General features: G+C 36.1%; 1 protein-coding gene across 10 annotated transcripts in view; it reads right to left on the bottom strand.

Moving 5' to 3' along the window:
• Window positions 1-2,964: 2,964 nt before the first annotated feature.
• The window catches only part of LOC123503984, a 194,741-nt gene continuing 174,194 nt past the window's right edge, over window positions 2,965-23,511 (bottom strand). For 7 of the 10 annotated variants that reach the window (XM_045254174.1, XM_045254167.1, XM_045254171.1 and 4 more), the window contains 14 exons: window positions 22,235-22,295; window positions 17,299-17,615; window positions 15,918-16,077; window positions 15,475-15,575; window positions 15,207-15,338; window positions 14,645-14,818; window positions 14,284-14,418; window positions 13,916-14,021; window positions 12,362-13,647; window positions 11,619-11,769; window positions 8,731-8,875; window positions 8,122-8,271; window positions 7,830-7,996; window positions 2,965-7,347 (listed from right to left, as the gene is read on the bottom strand). In XM_045254174.1, the coding sequence (XP_045110109.1) occupies window positions 7,220-7,347; window positions 7,830-7,996; window positions 8,122-8,271; window positions 8,731-8,875; window positions 11,619-11,769; window positions 12,362-13,647; window positions 13,916-14,021; window positions 14,284-14,418; window positions 14,645-14,818; window positions 15,207-15,338; window positions 15,475-15,575; window positions 15,918-16,077; window positions 17,299-17,615; window positions 22,235-22,295 (3,213 nt within the window). In that variant the 3' untranslated portion in view covers window positions 2,965-7,219. Of the gene's footprint in view, window positions 7,358-7,829; window positions 7,997-8,121; window positions 8,272-8,730; window positions 8,876-11,618; window positions 11,770-12,361; window positions 13,648-13,915; window positions 14,022-14,283; window positions 14,419-14,644; window positions 14,819-15,206; window positions 15,339-15,474; window positions 15,576-15,917; window positions 16,078-17,298; window positions 17,616-18,515; window positions 18,656-22,234; window positions 22,296-23,511 lie in introns of those variants that run through there. The other 3 variants (XM_045254175.1, XM_045254173.1, XM_045254177.1) reach the window with 2 other exon arrangements.

Raw genomic sequence — 23,511 nt, 5'->3', positions numbered from 1 at the left:
ACACTGTGAAAGGTATAACAATATAATGCGCTTGTCGCGTTCCCCTGCTGATTAACCACCGCAAGTTTACAACAGACACACAGATTAGTGATTATTAACCGAACATCTTGCCGCCTTCCCTGGGGCAGGAGAAAGGGCGGGATAAGAGGAGTGAGACAACGCGGCGGTGTTATTCTGACGAGCATGATACTTGTTAATCCGTGACGCTGTACGAGACAAGTCTTTATTCGAATGGAAACCGCCAGTCAATAAGGAGGAAAACTTCAAACATGAAATTCAAAAAAACCTTACGGACAAACAGTTTTGTACGAAATTTAAAGTCGTACCAAACGTACTTTTGAGTTCAAACGTACCAAATCTGGTATGTTGGTACCAAAATTGGCAAACCTGCGTTACCTTCGTTAAAAATCTCACTGCAGTCTTTTTGTGTAATAATTCTTTATCCTCATAACTCTTTAATTCAGCAGTGTGGCTCAGCAGGGGTGTTGTTCCCAGTTATGGACAAATTTTTTCCCAGAATATTTTTGGACATTTGTAGGTGTTGGAAGTGTTTGTAATAAGTGCTTCACCCATGCTCTCTCTCTCTCTCTCTCTCTCTCTCTCTCTCTCTCTCTCTCTCTCTCTCTCTCTCTCTCTATATATATATATATATATATATATATATATATATATATATATATATATATATATATATATATATATATATATATATATATATATATATATATATATATATATATATATATATATATATATATATATATATATATATATATATATATATATATATATATATATATATATATATATATATATATATATATATATATATATATATATATATATATATATATATATATATATATATATATATATATATATATATATATATATATATATATATATATATATATATATATATATATATATATATATATATATATATATATATATATATATATATATATATATATATATATATATATATATATATATATATATATATATATATATATATATATATATATATATATATATATATATATATATATATATATATATATATATATATATATATATATATATATATATATATATATATATATATATATATATATATATATATATATATATATATATATATATATATATATATATATATATATATATATATATATATATATATATATATATATATATATATATATATATATATATATATATATATATATATATATATATATATATATATATATATATATATATATATATATATATATATATATATATATATATATATATATATATATATATATATATATATATATATATATATATATATATATATATATATATATATATATATATATATATATATATATATATATATATATATATATATATATATATATATATATATATATATATATATATATATATATATATATATACACACACACACACACACACACAGTCACTCACAACACGCAACAGTAAAACAACTCGGCACGCTGTGCTGGTACACGCAGTCTCGCTAACCTTGGCTGAGTTTAAGACCATGAGTACCGCCACGGCCCCACTGTGCAGCCACCCACCAGTCTCGCAGCATTGTTATCGGTAAAGTGCCGGTAGTACCAGTAAACTTGGTTTACTGGTAAAGGATTTACCGGTACTGAAATTAGCAGCACTTGCCCATCACTTCTCCAAAGTGATGGCCGCCTCATGGCGCACATAACACACACACACACACTCACACTACCAGTAAGTTGAAATGTCACCAAATTTTGTTTAGTATAAATATTACAGCTTCCCTACCCATACTGTTCCTAATTTACTCCACGAATACTGGCTGCTCACTAATGTCACCTCTCTGGCACCACATCCCGGTAATTAATAGAGTCCAATAGGCACTTCTGTCGTTAACGAATATAAATTAAGCTAATGTAAATATAAGGCATGGTGAAGGACAGACCGAAACTTTTGGTAGTGCTATCATTCATTTTTCTTGTTTACTTGCCTCATATACCTATCTGAACACATCCACACACAAAAGAGCAATATAGTTCAACCACACTTACTTGGTATGTACTACTTGGGGCCTTGGCTGCACCTGTCCGCGTTGATGTCTCTCTTACGCTTGACACGCACATGGCGATCTCTCTATTTGCTTCAATGAATCTAAACTATAATGTTTCAAATACGAATGCCGCTCCTGTGTGAAGCCGTGATACCACTGTTCCCTTCGGTACAGAAACTCGTCATAGATGACAGTTGATTCCCACATTGACTCTTGTTTTAGTCATCACTGTGGCTAATAATATACTGTACTTGTTTCAAGTCTACAACCTTCTCCCTTTCTATGTATTATATTAAAATGTCACATATTTCAAAGTTGGTAGTAAGAACCTTTCCAACAACTGACAAGCCACAGACCTCAGCTAGCACATGGATAGGTGAGCAAAATTGGATCTTCAACTTGACTTTGATGTACTTACAATATCTTGTTTAGAATAGGCTACCGTTCATACAATGTCTTCAAACTTGTCTAAGTTGGTAATGATGGTAAAGGACTTAACTCCTGTGGGTTCAAATCATGTGAATAATGAGTTGTATAAACAAAAATTCTACATGAATACGAAGATAAATCTGGGTGCTCTCTTGGCAATTTTTTTTTTTTTTTTTTTTTTTTGGGGGGACAGGATTAAGCTTCATCATTTTGCAATTGATGTTTCTTCAGTAGTAATTAGGAACCAAACTAGATAGCTTAAATATATCCAACACTGTTTCTTTAACAATGTTTGTTAGATCAAGTATCTTATGACATTGAGGAGGGAGAGGAAGTTGATCAAAATAAGCATAACTTTAACTCTCAAATCATGTAAACTTTTCTTCATATGTAAATCAAGTTTTAGCACCATGAGTATCATAAATATAAATGTTGAGTTTAGTAAATAAAATCCAGTATTCATTATAAAACATCTTGCATAGCTACATGATAAAAACCAATTAGCACTCATGATCCATACAAACTTGCATGTCTACTGTATCATGTAATCTACATAATAGATACAAATACACATTCTATCGTGCTGTACAATTTTGATTCCCTCAACCATTCTGAACATTTCTTAACAACAACAATAACAACAATAATAAAATAAAAATTCTGAGAATAAGAATAGGAGTGGCAATAAGGTGAAAGAAAAAGGTATGTAGTTTTCAAGCAGCTTGCCATATCCTGCATGACCAAGATGGTGTCCAAGAAGAATGATAATGAATAAATGAAAGATAAGGAAAACAAAACAACAAATCTGAGAAAAAAAAAAATCCTGTTTTCTTTTTCTTTTTTTCACATGGGAAGATGAAAAGCCCCTAGAGGAGGATAAAGAAGGATGATGATGGTGAGTGTTTTGAGGAAGAAGGAGAGAGGGATATAACGATGATGGTAATAATGATGATGATGATGGTATGATATTATAATAATGATGGTGATGATGATGGTGATGATGTACATGAAAAAATAATAAAATAAAAATAATGTATAAAAATAAAGGTATAACTGATTATTTATCTATATACCAAGCTAAAATCCCTACAGAGTGCTAAAATAATGAAAACTAATAACACTGACAACTAAGGACAATAATAATAATAATAATAATAATAATAATAATAATATTCTCCACTTTTTCACAACTACACACAGCTGTCATCCAAAATCCTGATACCCATTGTGCTAGACAGCCAAAGCCAGGTTGATGTGTGGCTCGCAAAGTTATCAATTTTGAGTGAAGTCTTGAGATCTTGTTACTTGTGAATGAATCACTGGGGCAACTCATTGCAGCAAAGTTAATCAAATCAAGCTCTAAGAATTTAATGGCAGACAAAATGAGGCAGTTCCTTTGGTGATAGTATAGTATTCCTAAAGTATTCTGCAAGAAATAAAGATCTGTCATACACGTCCTAAATAATATTCGTGATTTTTTTTTCTTGGTCATATGATAAGTGCCAGTCAATTGTACCTCATTACCATACAGTCGGACTAATTCATGTACATGCAATCGCCCAGCCTTATTTTAGTTGTGGCTTCAACAGTCCATCACTTAAAGAGTATTAAAATTTGGTTCATAGCTGTATAGAAAAATACTGGTGGGTATCTTTCAGTCTAATACAAATTTATGCACATCACGACACCTTTCTGGGGAAAAAGGGGGCATACCTTTATCAAGCCATAATTCTGAAAAAGCTGTTTTGAACACTCATTCAAGTTAAATCTTTTGTAAAAAGATATGGATATATGCCATTCAGTGGCACACTGCAAGGTGTATTGTTGCTTACAAATATAAATAATGTTTTTTTTATTCTAATATCTTGAATTTTCCTTTACATTTGATCAACATTCTACTTCAGAAATTCAGATGTGATTTGAGGCTCTCAGAAAGTTTTCCCATGATGTCTTTAGTCCTTCCATAACAACTAAAGCCAAAATCCAAGCACATGTCTTATCTATACTGATGCCCTCTGGAACTACCATGTTGTATCATGGGAGTGAGTTTGCTGTAGATGAACTACAACAAGCAATAAGTTGGAAATATTAAAGTAAATGTAAAAAAAAAAAATAATAATAATAAAAATAAAAATAAAAATAAATGAATAAAAAAATAAAATAAAATAAAATAATTATATAATAATAAAATACGTATATACAGTAATTATAACAACAAAAATACAATTTGAGTTGTAATAAGCTATCAGGTTAAGAGTGCATAATCCCATTACTAATTTGAACCAGAAGGACTTCAAGGATAGTTCAAAGATGACACAGTGTTGGGAAGGAACCACAACAAAACTGCTGTAGTTCATATAAATCAAGCTAAGATTTGTAAGGTTCATCTAGAAAGAAGATAATGGAACATGTCAATGAATGATTGTTTTTAGAGAATTGTGCTTTCAACAAAATCACTGTTTTAAAAGGAAGGTTTTGTGTCTTAAAAACTTGATAGCAGTTCACCAACCTTCAGGCTTATGCATAATTGGTATGCCATACCCTCTAATGCCAAGGTTTCAAGAACTTATCACACATCTTACTTAGTGTATTGTCACAACATCTCATTTCAAAACATCTAACAATTTACTCTTTCTTTCTATGTTCAAGCCAAAATCACTTGCATGTGGTATTAAATAGTTGTTAAATAGACTAACCCAATCAAAAACAACTACCTGAAGTTATTTTATACCAAAAATATAACTAATAACAATATTACCCAATTTCATTAGGATATATTGAGGGAGGATAAAGTAGCTCCTAAAGATAAACCTCTACTGTGCACAACAAATCCACCATCATTCTTTCCATTGTTATATTATAAGCATCAATTTTTGACAGACTTTTTCTCTTAAATACATACAGCCTGAAGACAGTCAAGATGTCAAGTCATTGGATGAGGCAGCTTTTTTGAGGACAAAAGCACACATTACTTGGATTTTGATTATGTTTTTTGTCTGAGAGTTTTAATGTCTCATTGAGTATTTAGAAACTTTTGCAGCAGGTAATGTAGTAAGACCAAATCCTTTACAGGATATCACAGTAAATGCACTTGGAAGGACAAAAACAAACAAACTAAGACCTAAATAGATAAGAAATAAAATTTAGGATAATTTTACTATAGGTAACTTTAAAATATTTTCATCCTACACTGCTGACTATTCAATGAAACAACTACTGGTCATGCAAAGTCAACATGAAACATGGAAGGTATGCCGCCTCATATGTATATATCTACTATTAAAATTTGTGTGATTGAGAATCTTCATTTGAGTACAGTAAGATATGTTAGAAAATAAAATAAAAATATCTTTATTTGAAAATAGAGAAAACAATTCAAGTAGATGGCTGCTCTACACCTAAATACGTGAAAGGACCATCATCACTCAGCAGGAAAGATGGAATATAATTTCTTGATCCTCACCAGAGGTAACTGATCCCTCTCCAAGGAAGAGGGGCAATAGGATCAATTGTTATCTTTCCACACTGACTACAGTGGTACATAAATCATAATATATTAGTGCCACCTACGACCAAATATATATATTCATATATTAGAACCATAGTTATGGTTTTCCTTTACTTGAAGATTCTTTATAAATGCATCTAAATCCAATAATTTGGAGAAGTGACACTGACAGCAACACCGTGACAAATTGAAAAGGAAGACACCTTCAAAGTTATCTCATCAACATGAAATCAGATGCAGTTTGCATTCCTTGCGACACAGACTGTGGCATTAATTATATTTTAAATCAAACAAAGTTACTGACCTTTACTCACACACAAAATTTAAACGGAGCATGGATTGTCTAGATGAAGCTTCATTGTAAATGTACAGTATTGGACGTCAGCACTAAATTGAGCTTAATTGAGCTTTTTTCAAGTCTCTTGACATCATAAAAACTAGAAAGTATTAATACAAATATTATATTCACCATTAAGGTTCATGAAAAACTAATTAATTGTGTAGAAGATTAACATTTTTATCATCTACTCATATATTCACAGTAATAAAAATAACTTCTGACCAAAATATCTGAATACATTTACTCAGGCATTATTTAATACAAAAAAATGGTCCAAAATTGAAGACTGCTTCTCTAGATCCAGGAAAATCACTGGACTTGCAGACCTTGCTGGCTTGTCACAGCCTAACAATTAGAGGATGTTGCCTCACCAGGCAAGAGCAGACACATGAACAACAGGAAAACTGCATTTAACTATGTAGGCTTGTGCAATTATATGAACAAAAATGTTGTATCATTCCTATGACTAATTTCAACTGAGTAAATTATATCTTTGTTTACCACTAACTAGATATGATAAAACTGTACCTAAATACATTTCCATACTTAATCTTTAAACACATTAAGAAAGGACACAAACATATACAACATTATGTTCCAATACTACAAAATTATATACATAAGAAGCACAGTGTTCCTGTTTTTTACACACACAGTATATATATATATATATATATATATATATATATATATATATATATATATATATATATATATATATATATATATATATATATATATATATATATATATATATATATATAGTACTAGACAATGACATACCATATGAACCTATATTACAACAATTTTCTTCCATATTAAAATGCTCTGGGTAACAAATTTATAATACACAAGTATACATGATTCACAGACAGGATGTGAAAGTAAAATGAGAATGTGGGTTGGCACTGGAGGCTGGCAGAATTATTGGACTGAGGCGGAAGCGCTGAGCCTGAGCAGTGAAGTGGCTATGTCCCCTCGTAATCCCACACACTGAAGTCCCCTGCCACAACACAGAAAATATGGCACAAGTTATATAGAATATCCTAATGATTATGCACAGAATAACATGATTTATAATAGCAGGGAAAAAATCAGCTGTTGTTAAAGGGTTCATGCAAAATTTGACAAACATATCTAAATTTCAAATGCTAGGAATGTTGGTACTTATTTTGTATTTCATTTATCATGAAACAATGCTTGGGAAGAGCAAGTCATACATTTTATAAACATGGTTGATTCTTGAGCCCCAAACCCAAGTTTTCGTGTATAGTAATCTGAGCCTTTGCTCATGCTTGATTACATTTAGAATAACTTATCTTTAGATTCTGAATGCAGTCCATTAATTTATGTATTGTTCTCCAACAACAAATAGCAAAGTCTTTCACAGGAAACATTTTTTCTTTCTAAAGTCCAATAGAACTTCTTGTGTACCTTACATTAAAATGTGTAACATGAGTACAATCAACACTGACCTGAGTGGAAGAGGTCAATTGGCAGTGAGCCACGCCTGTGGAGGGTGTGGGGCAAGGTGTGGTGTGACGGAAGTGTTGCTCCAGGGGTGCTGGGGGTCAAGCCACCGGATGATTGAGAACACAGGTCACCATCACTGAACATTGAACTCTCTGGATCCAAATGTGATCTGGTGATGGAAGATACAAAATGTAAAACAGATATTTTCTCATTCCTTATAAAGTCAAATGTCATCCGATATGTACTGCACCTCTTGTACACAGTGAACTTTCATTGTAGTGAACTTGAAAATACCTCCATAATCCAGTGAGCAATTCCAGGCCTCCTGATCCCCTGTGGTACTCTTGGTAATAATGTGGTAAGACTGAGGGAAAGCCAGCTGCCCCACAGCCTCCACCAGAAACTCCCAAACTACCTCCCCCACCCGACCCAGGCTGGCATAATCTGCAACAGAGGTTCAGTTATTGTTAACAGTAACATTACTTTACAGCATTAACACTATAGTTCACTCAATCTGTGGAATATCATGATAAAATACCACGACAGAGCCACTTCTGAAATGGAGGTAGATTAATGATATCAATTAAGATGATCTTTCTTGAAGGGAAGTACACTGGGATTGCGCAATGTGTGTGTTCTCACTGTGTGAATCACATTACATGATGGACAAAATATTATCTCTAAATATTCATACTGTATGGCAATATATCATACTATGTGTATCTGTGGTTCAGAGTTGGATAAAGGTACAGTTTGCACTCAGCCCAACCCATCTTCACAGAGCATGTCAACTACTTGCATATTTTGAAAAGGGTTTAGTGTACTATTCTTAATTCATAACTATATAACATCCTGACTGAAAAATATTTCTTAGTCTACAAATCATTTTTCAAAGAATCTTACCCAGGATGATCAAAAGGTATTGAACCTCGACGCCGCCCCCTGAGTCTAGAATGTCCACTGACATACTCCCCAATGGGTAGATTTTCTGTTGATGTGAGAGGAGTTTGGTGACCAGCTACCTCAGAACCCACCTCAGTATCACAGCCTGTGAAAATTAAGGTGTTGCATTACAAAAATGTAAATATCAAGCATGAAAATTAAATACTAAATAAATACCACACATGAAATGCAATTATTTAAAATTCAACTCTTCCTATACCAACATTATATCAGAACATAGATGTTACTCCACTCAGACATTAAACCAAGGTAGGTGTTCAGCACTATGGTTGATGAGAATTTCTAAGATGTGTTCCTGAAATTTCTTTGATACTAAAGAGAATTATTGGTGTAACCATTGGAGACAAGTAACCTTAGTAGCTGCAGAGGAAGAACTATAGTGAGGTAGTGAGGGTGTGGAGCAAAGAAAAAGAGACAAATAAGGAGACTGTTTGTAAAGTTGTTTAGTTAAGCTACACAGGCATGTAGACCTTTACTGAAATGTATGTTGTCCAGACTCTCACAAAATAAGTTGTGAAATCATTGCAGAGAGAAAGGTCAACATGTTAGTGTTCTATTGCAACATCAACACTATTGTTCCTCTATAACCTGTTATATATAAGCATTTAAAACGGAATAGGAAAATAAGAAAGTAAAAAATAAAATAAAATAGATGATACATAGATAAAGATTGAATAAATAAACATAATAAATAAATGAATATATAGATAAATAAATAATGAAATAAAGTATGTGTTATACAAATTTCATGCAAAACATTTGAAAAGACGCAGTCCCTCACATGGTTGGGGAAGTGTTGGAACATTTGATCTGTACAAAAGGGTGGAAGAGAAGGAAGACTTGCACAAACAAGAACAGAGAGCAAGAGCGGGAACACAAACTTCTGCTGTGACAACTCCCTTAAAAGCTCCCAGAAACAAACATCAGAATCAATAAAACCTACTTTTGTGGTGATTACACATCCCACTGAGATATACATACATGACCATACAGTACGGGAGATAAAATACTTTCCACTCCTTAGCATGAATGTTGTTGTCAGATACTCCTGATAATTAACACTAGCAATCATATTTGATAAAAATGCATCATCAGCATGCTTCATCTACACACCAAAAGATAAAAAATTTGCTGCTGTGCACTGTCTTTGTAAGTCACCTGACAGTTGATGTAAGAGTCATCAGGATAGAAGTGAACAATGACATGATTATTAAATGACAGAAAATGAATGGTGATAAAGGGGAAACCAGTGAGTACATTCTTTTGGAATCTTTGATAACAATATCACAGAACCTTGTAGCAGAGATGGAATCACCACAAAGGAAACAAAAGATGAAAATACTGAGAGATGAACACAATTCTTGACCTAGATTATCTTTAAACAGGTCTAAACAATTACTTTAATTTCTTCATTGATCAATTCATTGCAAGTTAAGTATGCCACTGAATTATAACAAACCTAAATCACAAAGAATAACCTAAAAAATAGCAATTAATGTCAAATGTCTCATAATATAGTTGCATGTATGATCTGGATAAGTTCAACAAAGGAGAAAATACACCGTGGTACAGTCTAGCATTTTGTGACATTCTACCACTTATGTTATGGATGTGCAAATACAGTACATACATAGATGAAGCCACTCTCTTTTCAAATACAACCAATTACAGTCTGTGAGGTTTACAAAAACTTTCTTGGGAGTTGCAAAACCATGCTACATGTATATTGTAAGCATTACTTAAGTAGGGAAATACAGGTTGAATGTTGAAGTAAATATTAACTTTGTTGCTTGTCATTGTCTTCTGGCCACATGCAGTGCAGCTCTTCAGTCACAGCTGGTGAGTATACACCCTCACTCTTGTGCAAAGTGTATGATGCTGCACATAATTTTACATATTTGTACATACCATGGCCTCCAAAGGCTAAACAGCAACCAAGCACATCATGAGGAAGATCAATATCAAGGACAAGCTTGTGGTGTTGGAGGATTATGAAAAAGTCATCTTGCTCCTGGTGAAAAACTACGACCTGAAAACAGGACATATTCCACAATGGTTTGTCTGTCCAGATGAATTAAAGATGAATTCTGGATAAAAGGAACTGTTTTTGTCTTGTTGCAGTTTCAGAGTTGTCATGTAATTTTCTATGTTCCAATTTTTCTTATTAACCAGGCACAAACATGAAAATGAAAGTATGTTTTGATGATGTGGCATGGGCACTTGTACAGGTGTTGTGAATTGTGAAGTGGTGGAATGGGTGGAAGGAAACACACACTGAGATGATACAATCATATTGCAAGAATAAAGAGCAAAAGATTTGTAATGAAAGTGTATGAGGGCAAAAATGACAATCCAAGTAGGAGAAGCAACATGGAAAGTATAAATACTATAAAGGAGTACATGTATGAAAATATGTTAGTAGAGGCTAGGCACTTCACCAAGCAAGAAGGGAATGTTTGGATAAGGAGAGGTGGAGTCTCTTATGCCACGGTCACCTTAATAGCTAACATTCCTGGAAGGAAATGTCAGAAAAAGAGAGAGGGATAGGCTTTACAGCTGGGGATTACATATCAACACCAATAATAGAAATAATAATACTGAAACGATGATCATAATAATAATAATAACAATAATAATAATAATAATAATAATAATAATAATAATAATAATAATGATAATGATAATAATAATAATAACAATAGCAATAATAATAATAATAATAATAATAATAATAATAATAATAATAATAATAATAATAATAATAATTATAATAATAATAATAATAATAATAATTACATGATTATAATATGTAAATGAAAGCAACATACCTTTTTGATTGGCTTGTGATGGTGCTGACCCTCTACGCAGAGAGAGATAGTGATAATCAGGCCTCTCGGCTCCCCCTCGTAGACCACCCAACAGCTCATCCGGCCGCAGCAGTGGTGCTGACCCTCGGCGCCCATGTGCATGTAGACTTCCCTACAAAGATTTGATCAAGCTCTTCATGGCAGAATGGAATGCCACATGCATGTCAAACTTCACTACACATTGATTACGTATACTTGTGCTCCAGTCTATGGGTAAGCTGCTTCATATAAAAGGTCTAAATTATTTTGCTGGTCAACACCTTATGCAAAAAGTAATAATAAGGGAATGGCAGTTCAATATATCACAATTCTTTAGCATGTATTAACATTTATTCTCTGAATTTACTCATGTAGTGCTTGACAGATATTTGTTCATACTTAGTACTCTGGAGTTGTCAAAGCTCTAGAGATGGGAGGAATGCCATATACTTATATAAAGTAACATACCACTGTCCTACACTACATACTACATATTTTCCTTAACCTTATGGCCTTATTTCTAACTTGAGTTTTGACCTAGTTCTCTAATGAACTCCCATCTAGGACTTTTGTTCATGACAAACAATGATATTCACAAATTCTGGCTGTCAGCCCTCATGATTTTTATCTTCTTTTGTTAATGATAGCCTATATTTTGCACATTTAGATTGTGCTTTTCTAAAACTTAGCATTGGAAAATATCTAAAAAATAAGTGAATACTGACCTGAGAATGATTGAGCCTGTATATACCTGGTTTCATCAGTTTTTCACGTGGGTCACACGTATTTTCATCATCATAGTTAAGACTCCGCCAAGCACGTGTTTTCCAGGCATGTATTGGGTGTTGCTGTTCTTGGTATGTTGGTGTTTCTCTTGGCACTAGATTCTCTTTATCTAATTCACTATTAGTTCGGTCCACACAAGGAAATTTATTGCCTTCGTGCACCAAGCGATCCAAGATTTCTCGCTTACTATTAATACTTGTACTGTCTAAAGAAGCACGCCGCACTAAGCCCCTTCCAATGAAAGGTCTGTAGGGATAATTATCCAAAATGTCAGAATGAAGGAATGTTGCAGCACCTTGATGATTAGAAACATTTTTCCTATTGTGAACACCAATGTCTTGAGTTGACGTCAACTTATCACTACTCACGGGATGGTGCATTTGTTCTGTTGGGTCAACAGTGTCAACACTACTTTCACGTTGATCACAACCTCCAGTTCCACTACAACCACTACCATTATTTCCACCAGAGGAAACAGAACCACCACTACCTACTGCCACCAGTCTTTTCTTATTATCACTATCTTGTGGAGAGTTTTCCTGAGTTGCTTGTTGAGATGGAACATCTTCACTTGGTGTGGGTGACAAGGGTTGCAGCACGTGTGAGGTTCTAGTCCTTGTCTGTTTGAGCCAAAGGGGAGGAAGGGACTTTCTTCGAACAAATCGGGTAGCTAGACGTGGCACTCCAATGCCCACACCACCCATGGCAGTGACAGAAGGCTCAGGCAGAAGGGCATCAGGAGTCAATGTAGAGTTAACTTCAGTAGGCTGAGAAGATAGTGATGTTAAAGACATTCCTGCCATTGTCACAGTCTCTATCACAACATGGTCATTTCCATTTTCAGGTAGACTCTCCCTCCTTATGATTGTGCGTGGAAGAAAGCGTGGCATATTAAGAGGAACTGAATGTCTCCTGCCAAGCTGAAGTGAACGAGATACATTTTCTAGAGAGCCAAGCACAGACTGATGACTATCCCCACTACTGCTGGGTGATGTTCCACCATCAGCCTCATCAAGATCTTCTTGAGTACTTTCCACGGGGTTCTCCGGAGACTCTGAAGGAACAGGTGACTGACAGGTGCCTTCCTCAAGAATCTTTTTAGGCAACCTCTCTTCCCATTTCTTCAAATTTTCATTCAAGTTGGCAACCATGGAATTCGACAAAGTTGTTTTCAGCCACCGGTCCCAAACATCAAAAAGTGGAGCTACCACATATTTGATGAAGTCTGAAAAGAACAACAACTATAGAGCAATACATTAAATAATAAAACAAATGCCAACTAAATATGATTGAATTCATTAGCAGTTCTTAGAAATTTGTGAATTCATAAATGAAGTGTTGCACATTCAAGAAGCATACAAAATCACAATAAGAACAACTAATGGCAATAAAAACTATAATATCAAGACATTGAAGTATATACATACATAAACAGATTACAAATAATCAATAATACTATCTATCCATACAAGACATGAAAAAATGAGAGGAACCTGTTTGAATTCTGGCCACAGACATCTTCTTGCTATCACACAGCAGGGTTACAGGGAGGTTCAGCTGTCGTTCATAGTCTCCTTGACGATAAAACTCATCACATATCTACAAAGAATATACACTATTATTAGAGTACATGTAATTCCTCAATCTAGATTGCTATGTTCACTATAACACCAGTAAAGTATGGAATATGCCAATCATAGGTAGTTTGCTGCAGCAGTCTCTCACAGTTAATCTCTTATAATGACTACATCTACTATGCTCTCTCACAAAATCTAAAGAAGATACATGAGATGAAAATCAAACAATCAAACATAAATGCATTTTTTGATGACTAGTCAGGGTTGCTAAGACAAGTGCCCACCTTGTATGACCACTGCTTTGACACCTCCCATGGCCGACATGGGTTGCAAATATCAGCACACTTCAAGGCAATTTGGAGAGAAAAGTGACGATGCTCAGGTTCCTTCATGTCAAAAGTTCCACGGTCCAGGTATAGCTGCACAATAGATGAGATAATAAGCTCAAATTAGAAAATAAAAAAAATTCTGCAATTCCACAAAATACTTGATAAAGTTAAGAACACTAAGTTATATTCTTTTTCACAAAATGCATCTGTACATGATTATATGCTTGTTGTTAAAACTTAAAGATGGAAATTTTATTATGCAATCATTGTTCCTTTCTGATCCATGTTAAGTAACACAAAGATTTCCCACACTTACTTTAAACCTTGTAAGAAACTCCTGCTGACGTGTGATGTCAGTGGCTAAAATGAGGGACCTCAGCATGTCCTGGAGGGAAGCCACATCATCTGCTGCCCAAGAATCCAGCAGACCTGACTCCCACAGACACCCCATGGCACATCTCCAATGATGATTCTCAAGTACGCTGAAATTCTAAGAAGATATGGAATGAGATCATTATTTTCCAATGTCATGTAAACAAAGAAATGAATGAATGAGTAAATAGATAAATTACCAAGAGTAAGAGTGAAAACTACTAAAATAAACTTATAAATAATGATTTGTGTAATGATAATTTTTTGCATGATAGTTTGATAGTATACAATCAGTTTTAACATCATATATTCTACAGGTACTTTTCAACTTATTCAATAAACCTTTAGCTTAGTAAATGAATATTGAGGATGAGAAAAGCTTGTACGAAAGAAATATGCACTTGCTACAAGTAACCACAAGGGAGTTCATGTTCAAGCTGCTTTCAGTACAGCTTGGTTTCCCATTAGATGACAAGCAAAATAAAAATCCCATCTCCATTAAGTACTTTATATAATGCTGCCAGATGGTTGTCCGTGGCGATGAGGAATGGTTGGTTGACCCCTGGGTGGTCCAGGTCGTGGCAGACAGCAGCAACAAGAGCAGCCAGCTTCTCCAGTGGAGTCAAGTGTTGGTAGATCTGAAAGCATTGTTATGAAGAGGTAAAGGAATTATAGTCATGTAGTCAGATGAGACTGGCAAGACCACAAGTTTCTAGGAAAAAGACATGATGTGAAAAAAAAATTTGACAATAAATGTAAAAGCAATCAACACACCTTTTTTTCCTGCAAGTAACAATGCATTGCCTGTGTGACATCTGCAGCATGAATGGCATTGTGGTAAGGATTTGAAGCATGGTACCCATCTTCAATCAGACCTGTTGGAAGAAAACTTCACATTATTCTGAATATTTAAGTATACTCTTGGATATCCTACATACACTAAATACTTACAAAGACGTCTTTTTCAGTTCTCCTAAGGGCTTATATACTAAGCTTTTTACAACCCTTCTACTCAAGGAAAAAGTAACATACAGTCTCATTCAATACTTCAATCTCTGTCCAACACCTTGATTCTCTCTGAAGCCTTCACGTGACATTGCACTACCATTCACATATCATTCCATAATTGCAAACCATTAAGACATACTTTTTGTTCTACAGCAAGACAAATCCTGTAACAATGAATGTATATTCTAAGAGTTGTAGTAGTGACTTACTAAAGCATTTCCACACTGTCACGGTGTCGAACTTGAAATGGTGTATCAATCCATATTTATGCAGGAGGTAGACACACAGAACGGACACCGGCCTTCCCCCACACACGCTGTTCAGGGTGAAGGCGTTGAAGCACCACACTCCCACTTGAGACAATATGTTCTGCAAAATGGAGACAATAATTAGGACATATCACAAAATAAAACATGAAAGAGATCCTGACAAGAAAAGTGAACACTAACTCTGGAAGACTGCCTCATGGGATTTGTAGATAAGTTAAGCATATTTACATAAAATTCCCTCATAAATGACTGACATGACATGTTCAATACTCTATCATATATTTACGTTATAACACCAGACTTGAATAATACAATTACAAATAAGCAAGAATAAGGAGAATTCTCAAAACAAAATTTTCAAAGACCCAATTCATCTCTAAGAATCTGTGTTCATTTCCATAGTCTCTTGGTATCGAAGAATGATTCTATGAATAATTTTTTGTACATCTTACTTTTCTTTTCTTTTTTCTCTATTCCCTTATTTCAATGTACTTAGACATAAGACCACAGTATTCTAAAACACAAGCCTAACAGACGTATAAGAATAATATGGATACATGTCTTTTTAAAATGTCAAATTTCACCACAAAAATACAATTATTATAGTAAGTCATGTATTCACATCATATACTTTGAATACTAATTTACATCAAATTTAGTTGAGAGAGAGAGAGAGAGAGAGAGAGAGAGAGAGAGAGAGAGAGAGAGAGAGAGAGAGAGAGAGAGAGAGAGAGAGAGTCCTTGTATCAGGAAATGTGTTTACACCGAGGCTACACACACGCTGACGCAGTTCTCATCTTGTCGACCACTTGAAAACTATTGATATCCGTGTTGATAATAACCCTACGTAAGGCGCTGTGGGGGAGGCCGTTTCCAATACTCTCACAGCTGCAAGACGTAGTGGACACTTGTCAAGGAACTCACGGACACGCTAGCACATAAATACTAAAGCATATATATATATATATATATATATATATATATATATATATATATATATATATATATATATATATATATATATATATATATGTATGTAGCCTATACTAAATACATACCAGTCCTCCTTACTATAATTAAACTCACTGCGTCGTCATCAAGACCCAGCGCAGACTTTACCTACGTTTTCATTTACTTTAGTTATTTCTTAAATCTCAAGCAATATAAAGAAAAAGAAAGGATTAGAAAAGAATGGTGGATGAATGGAATGGAATCACTTATCTGGCTGTTACTTTAGACGGACTTACCGGAGACAATTTGCGCCGGTCACATTTGACGCTACAAGTGCCTAGCCTGGCGGGATGGTGACCCGCCAACCTACCTGAGTGAGGCCGTTGTATAGGTCGTCGAGGAGCACCTGATGCTTTTTTTCAAGATGGCGCGTGGGGTTCTTTCGGCGGCGGCGGCGGTGAAGGGTCATAAACCTGAAGTAAGGATAACGCCCGACGCCTCCCGGTAGCCGCTGCTCCGTCTCATCCAGGCTCATCTCCCCGAGGCTGTAGTTCATGATAAGCGTGGTCGTTGGTTTGGAGTCGGTCTTGGAGGCGTCCTCGGATGTGTCCCAGGCATCAGTCGATCGTGAGGGTCCGACGCTCGCCGTGAGGGACGTTTCCACGGTGGTGCTGCCTTTCACATCACCTGCAAACACCACAACTTAGCAACACCGTCAGTGCCTAGGCTGCAGCACTAGCTAGCTAGCTAGCTTGCTTGCTTGCTTGCGAGAGAGAGAGAGAGAGAGAGAGAGAGAGAGAGAGAGAGAGAGAGAGAGAGAGAGAGAGAGTTTGGTAAGAGTATTTTATTAGTTCAGTTGATGGATAGATATACAAATGCAACATATATAAAATATAACAGGTACAATATGCATGAATTACAGTATATATATATATATATATATATATATATATATATATATATATATATATATATATATATATATATATATATATATATATATATATATATATCCCAGCTGAACAGGCTACCCTGCTGGTTGGTTGTTTTCAGTGACCTGTGGATGTGAAACCCGCGCACCTCGCTTTGAGTTTCTTGTGAAGAAGATTTTTACTTTTTGATGATTCGACATCGATGTTATCAGCCTATTTTTCATAAAATCAACATCGATTTGGCGAAACTTGATAATATTACAGATAACACCTCTTTTTTTCAAAGGCAAAATATGTGAAATCTGGATGTTAATCATCCATTGGTAGACTGGTGTATGACTACACACACACACACACACACACACACACACACACACACACACACACACACACACACACACACACCAGAGTTGTCTCGTACAACTGTTTGCGCGTGAGTTCAAATGCACATAATACATTAGAAAACGATAAGTTCACTTATTAGTTTTTCATAGTTAGTCTTTGTCCACACACAAATATTGCTGTCTTGTGCTTCAATCCAGGTTCAATATAGTTCCAAAATAGTATAATCCCCATTATAAGGATTTCTAATTGCAATACTACACCTTATCTATTGCAATATTTGAAGGCAATAATGATGTACATACATACGTACCAGTACTCAAGCCCTCCTCGACTGCCGTTCATTTAATAGAAATTTCTATACTTCACACACAAGGACTCACGTAATAAATACACTACTGTTGATCAATGTCTGCTAAGCAAGGAAGTGGAATGTGTCTATCTCGACCCACAGGATGTGATAAAACGAGAAATCTATACCACATCCTGTCACTCACAACTGACAAGCGGCAACACTCAGCAGAGAGAAGCCAATGTCATTAAATTTTTCTCTCTGATCTGACATAACTCCAGTCACCTGGCCTGACCTTTCACGCAGTACTGGGTCACACCTTTGGCCTCCCGTGTCTCCTGCTCGCCACACACCATATGCTCACTGCCGCTGTATTAATGTGATGACGCACCAATGTGATATAACCTGAATGTGCCTGCCAAAGACACGATTTCCCCACGTAAACAGTGGCTGGTGCAGTAGCGGCGCGTCGAGCATCACAACTGTGCCTGACAGCCTTTTAAACACCATAATCAAGACACGAACGTTGAACTATAGTAATATACCACATTGAAAATGCAGTGATCACTCGTAACTCGTAAGCTTCACCAATTAATTAATTCACGACCTTAAAAAAAAAAAAATACAGGATTCGACGTCATTATCTGTAAATTGAAAAGCTGAAAATCGAGACCTTTCCTCTAGTTTGAAAACGCAGAAAAACCGTTCTCCTCTCCACTAAATGGTGATATTCATCTTTCAACACTGGAAACTGCAAAGGTCATAGGTGCCTACTCAACTCCTGTAAGGTCAGACTGTTTGTACTGCCTCCGCCACATTTTTTCTCGTGACTCGATAAGCCGAGACCTTTCCTATTCTTGTTAAAAATAATGGTCTTGGTGGCAGACTATAGGGAGGAAGCGGGTAAGTGAGGGGCGTTCCACCCTTACAGAAATATTAAACAGAGTAGAGTCAAAAGCTTACTCGTCTCATCGATTGGCCTCCTTTTACTGTCTTTGATCTCACTCACCTTACTGCGCCACTGCCTCCCTTGCTTGGCTCCAGTGACGTGTGCGTAGTTACTGCTCCTCTACACGTAGCAGTGGCAGTTAGGTCATATTGTGGAGTAACCCCGCCACCACTACTTTCAAAATGCTCTAGCTGTGTACACTGGTTTCTAAGGGCGTTTTAAAGATTACAGTGACGGACTAATATGGTTTCTCTATTATCAACAAGAAAAATACTCGTGAAACCTGGCTAATCGTCTTTGTGGAGTTGGAAAATAGTCGTGGTGAGAGTAAAGCATTTCTTGATACAGACTCTGGTGTTTATGTAGTTGCCGCTCCTCTGTTCTTGGCACCCTGTTGTTGTGCATATCTTTAACGAGTGGTAGTTAGTTTATATGCAGAAGTTGACTTGGTTATTGCTCCCCTAAACTTGGTACTTTATGTATTTTAACGAGAGGCAGTATAATAAGTCTCACTTCTGCTTCTTCCACCTTCTTCGGCGTCCCTGTTTGCCAAATGTTCGTTTTGTTGTCTATTGTCATGCGAGTCGTGTCTAGTTTCTCTTAGACAAGAATACAAATTTCTCGCCTTGTTTTTTTCCTCTCTATACCCTTTCGTTGTCAATGTTTTCAATGCTATACTCGCACTTTGTTAATATTCACAGTATTGAAGAAGAACAATAACAATAACAACAAAAACTGGTCAAAAAAGATAATAAAAGCGATATAGAAAAATAACTTAAGTGAAAACGACATACAAGAAGTTAATTTAGACTTTTATAATTTACAAAAATGTTGAAGAGACTGCAACTCAAATATAAGGAAGCTCTAAATGACTGTTAAACCCCAAATAGTTTGGACCAGTCACTTCCATTTGACAAACACGAGACGTAGACAGACCAAAGAACTCATGTGTCGGCGAAGGCAGTGACAAGCGAGTTATCTAATGCTCTCAGCTCTGTCAGTACTCATGTGCCTACAAGTAACTGCAAGCATTCTCTTTATTACCATACCAAGCATACAACGTGACGAACAGACGTGACAAGGCTCGGAGGAGGTGCCGTTATATAGACAAACTAGTGAGGTCGTGGCTATAAATCAACATTTCTCACTCGATTTGAATATGTTTAGCGTCTTTTCCTCAATGTAAGTCCCAAGAACGGATAAAAATCCATTAATTGTCGAGTTATGCAAGAGTATTAGCAGATTGGAGGAATTAAAACCAGAAAAAAAAACTGTGGAACTAATTGTGGCAGGTTACATATTCGCTTTCTGACTATCAACTATATGGCTCGTCCCTTCACTACTTCGCCGCCGCTACAAAGAGTCCTGCCTTGCGTCTAAACCGAGAGATTATTAGTTACGATTGGTAGCGTTTTGAGAGAGAGAGAGAGAGAGAGAGAGAGAGAGAGAGAGAGAGAGAGAGAGAGAGAGAGAGAGAGAGAGAGAGAGAGAGAGAGAGGAGAGGAGAGGAGAGAGAGAGGAGAGGAGAGGAGAGGAGAGGAGGAGGAGGAAGGGAAGGGAAGGAAGGAAGGGAAGGGAAGGAAGGGAGAGGAGAGGAGAGGAGAGGAGAGGAGAGGAGAGGAGAGGAGAGAGGAGGAGAGAGAGAGAGAGAGAGAGAGAGAGAGAGAGAGAGAGAGAGAGAGAGAGAGAGAGAGAGAGAGAGAGAGAGAGAGAGAGAGAGAGAGAGAGAGAGAGAGAATCAGCACAGTTTAACCAACCCTTTCAGAGCTACAGCATCAATTTCATTCTGTTATGGATACGATTTGTGCATTTCATTAATTAAGTTCAAGGGCAGCTATTTTTATCTCTAGTTAGTGAGCCGATGCAATTATATCCATATTTATTGTATTCTGACTTGTAAGTGATTATATTTTTACGAAGCTCATAAATTAAGGATTGTGCTGAATGGGTGAAATTTCTCCAATGTTGACGCGTTCTTTGAGAGACGATACATTATGATTACTACATTTTATTTTATTTTGAGGTACTATACGAGGCTTTCAAATAGTTTAGTGGTGAATGGGTTAACCTTCTCCCATGTTCAACACTACAATTACATTTACCTTACTTTGATTAACAGCACAGGACTTGATTTAAGATAGTAAACTGTGTACACAATAAATCTTCCGCTATAAAAGTCGAGTACACAACGAGACGGATATTGGCTCTTCCCTTACACTACATCTCGGCCTCCTTAGTAACCCGGGCGAAAAGAATGCGAGCAGGAAACGAAAGCCGTGTGATGCGGTGTAACATTACGATTGCTGAACGTCCGTGTAGCACAGCTGACATCCGAGCCACGATATTCCTCCCTGGCCTCCCTCAGCAACCAGCGCGCGCAGCCTCACTAGGGAAGGAATATACTGTACGTGGTAGATCCCGGGGCAGTGGTGAGTAACTAGATCAGCGGTTCTCAAATTTTCTGGCTTAGAATTTGGTGATTTACGTATCGATGCTTATATTTTCTTAACTAACATATCTATCCTTTTTACGTATCTACCTGTCTGTCTACCTATCTACCTGGTTATCTATTAATCAATTTACCCATTTACTAATAAACCAAACGCATTATCAAATCTACCAATCAACTATTTACCTGAGTACCTTAAAAACAACACGTATACGATGTACAATCTTTAAATCTTACTATATATATGCAACCGCGCAGCGAGTGAATGCATCTCCTCTTGAGCCTTTCCAGTCATACACAAAGGCAGTGGGACAAGGGCGAGGCGGGAAGGGGTATACTCACCTAACATCCGTACCACTAGACCATTCTGGGACGTGCGATCCAATGCGGTGCCTTCCCTTCCCTGTAACAAATGAAAGAGACACATTAGCACACGCACATACACACAATTAGTAGAGGAAGTGGTGCAAATAACTAGTACACATAAATCTAGATATAAAAAAATGAGAGAGAGAGAGAGAGAGAGAGAGAGAGAGAGAGAGAGAGAGAGAGAGAGAGAGAGAGAGAGAGGAGTTAACGTAAGTATATAACTTTGGAATGGAAATGAGTTTAAAATGTAAAGAAATGTGGGGAAAAAAGTAAATATAAAGTTAAAATCCTGTTAGCAGTGAACAACACACACACACACACACACACACACACACACACACACACACACACACACACACACACACACACACACACACACACACACACACAGTGGCAGCCAGAGCATTTGTTATTGACAGGAACACAGTGCTGTCCTTCCCTAAGCTTCTTTTGTTTATCCTCGCACACTGGCTGTCGCGTCGTGCTATAACCTCCCTAGCAGTGTTGCCAGCCCTTCTCAAACAGCGATAGATCAACTCAAACTATTAATTTCCATGATGATGAGATAATTCCCACGATATGATTTTTGCGTAGATAAATAAATTTCTTTCGTTTCGTTACTGAATACCGATTCCCATTTCAATCTAATTTCTTTTCCTATAATCATTTAATCCATATGTTCCCCTCTACAGAAAAGTAAAGACAGATAAATCTCCAATTCATAACTACTGCTACTGAATCTTCAAACGGAATATCCTAAAGTTTGCTGTTCACCCTCTGGCAACTATGCGTCCCAGTTGGCGAGCTGCCTCTTCACAGAAAAGAGGTTCCCTCTGTGGCACTTCTTAATGTACTCGTTGCATTACTACACGTGTTTACTTCCCCACCTGTACATTTATTGGTGGCAGCGGTGGGATGGCTGGCACAACACAACACGGTGATGAGGCAGGCGCATCGAAACACCATTAGTAAGTTTGCTCTTCGTGAAACATAAATACCGAGAGAGAGAGAGAGAGAGAGAGAGAGAGAGAGAGAGAGCGACGAGATGGGGCTAATATAGATAACTTTTCTTAACAGACCTTATTCCATTACAAAGACGGCGTCCTTCGAGGTGATGTCTACAAACACACAGGCCAAAAGTTTCCGTCTTACTGTTTAGGTGTTTATTCTCTTCCTCCTCTCAGTAAACAATAAATAACAAAATTTCGCTGCTAAAGATAATAACCTGTTTGTAGTTCTTATTTCTTAGG

This window comes from Portunus trituberculatus, chromosome 15 (genome assembly GCF_017591435.1).
Source record: "Portunus trituberculatus isolate SZX2019 chromosome 15, ASM1759143v1, whole genome shotgun sequence".
NCBI lineage: Eukaryota > Metazoa > Arthropoda > Malacostraca > Decapoda > Portunidae > Portunus > Portunus trituberculatus.
Note: the sequence above shows the minus strand (reverse complement) of the source record. Positions and strands in the feature narration are given on the sequence as shown.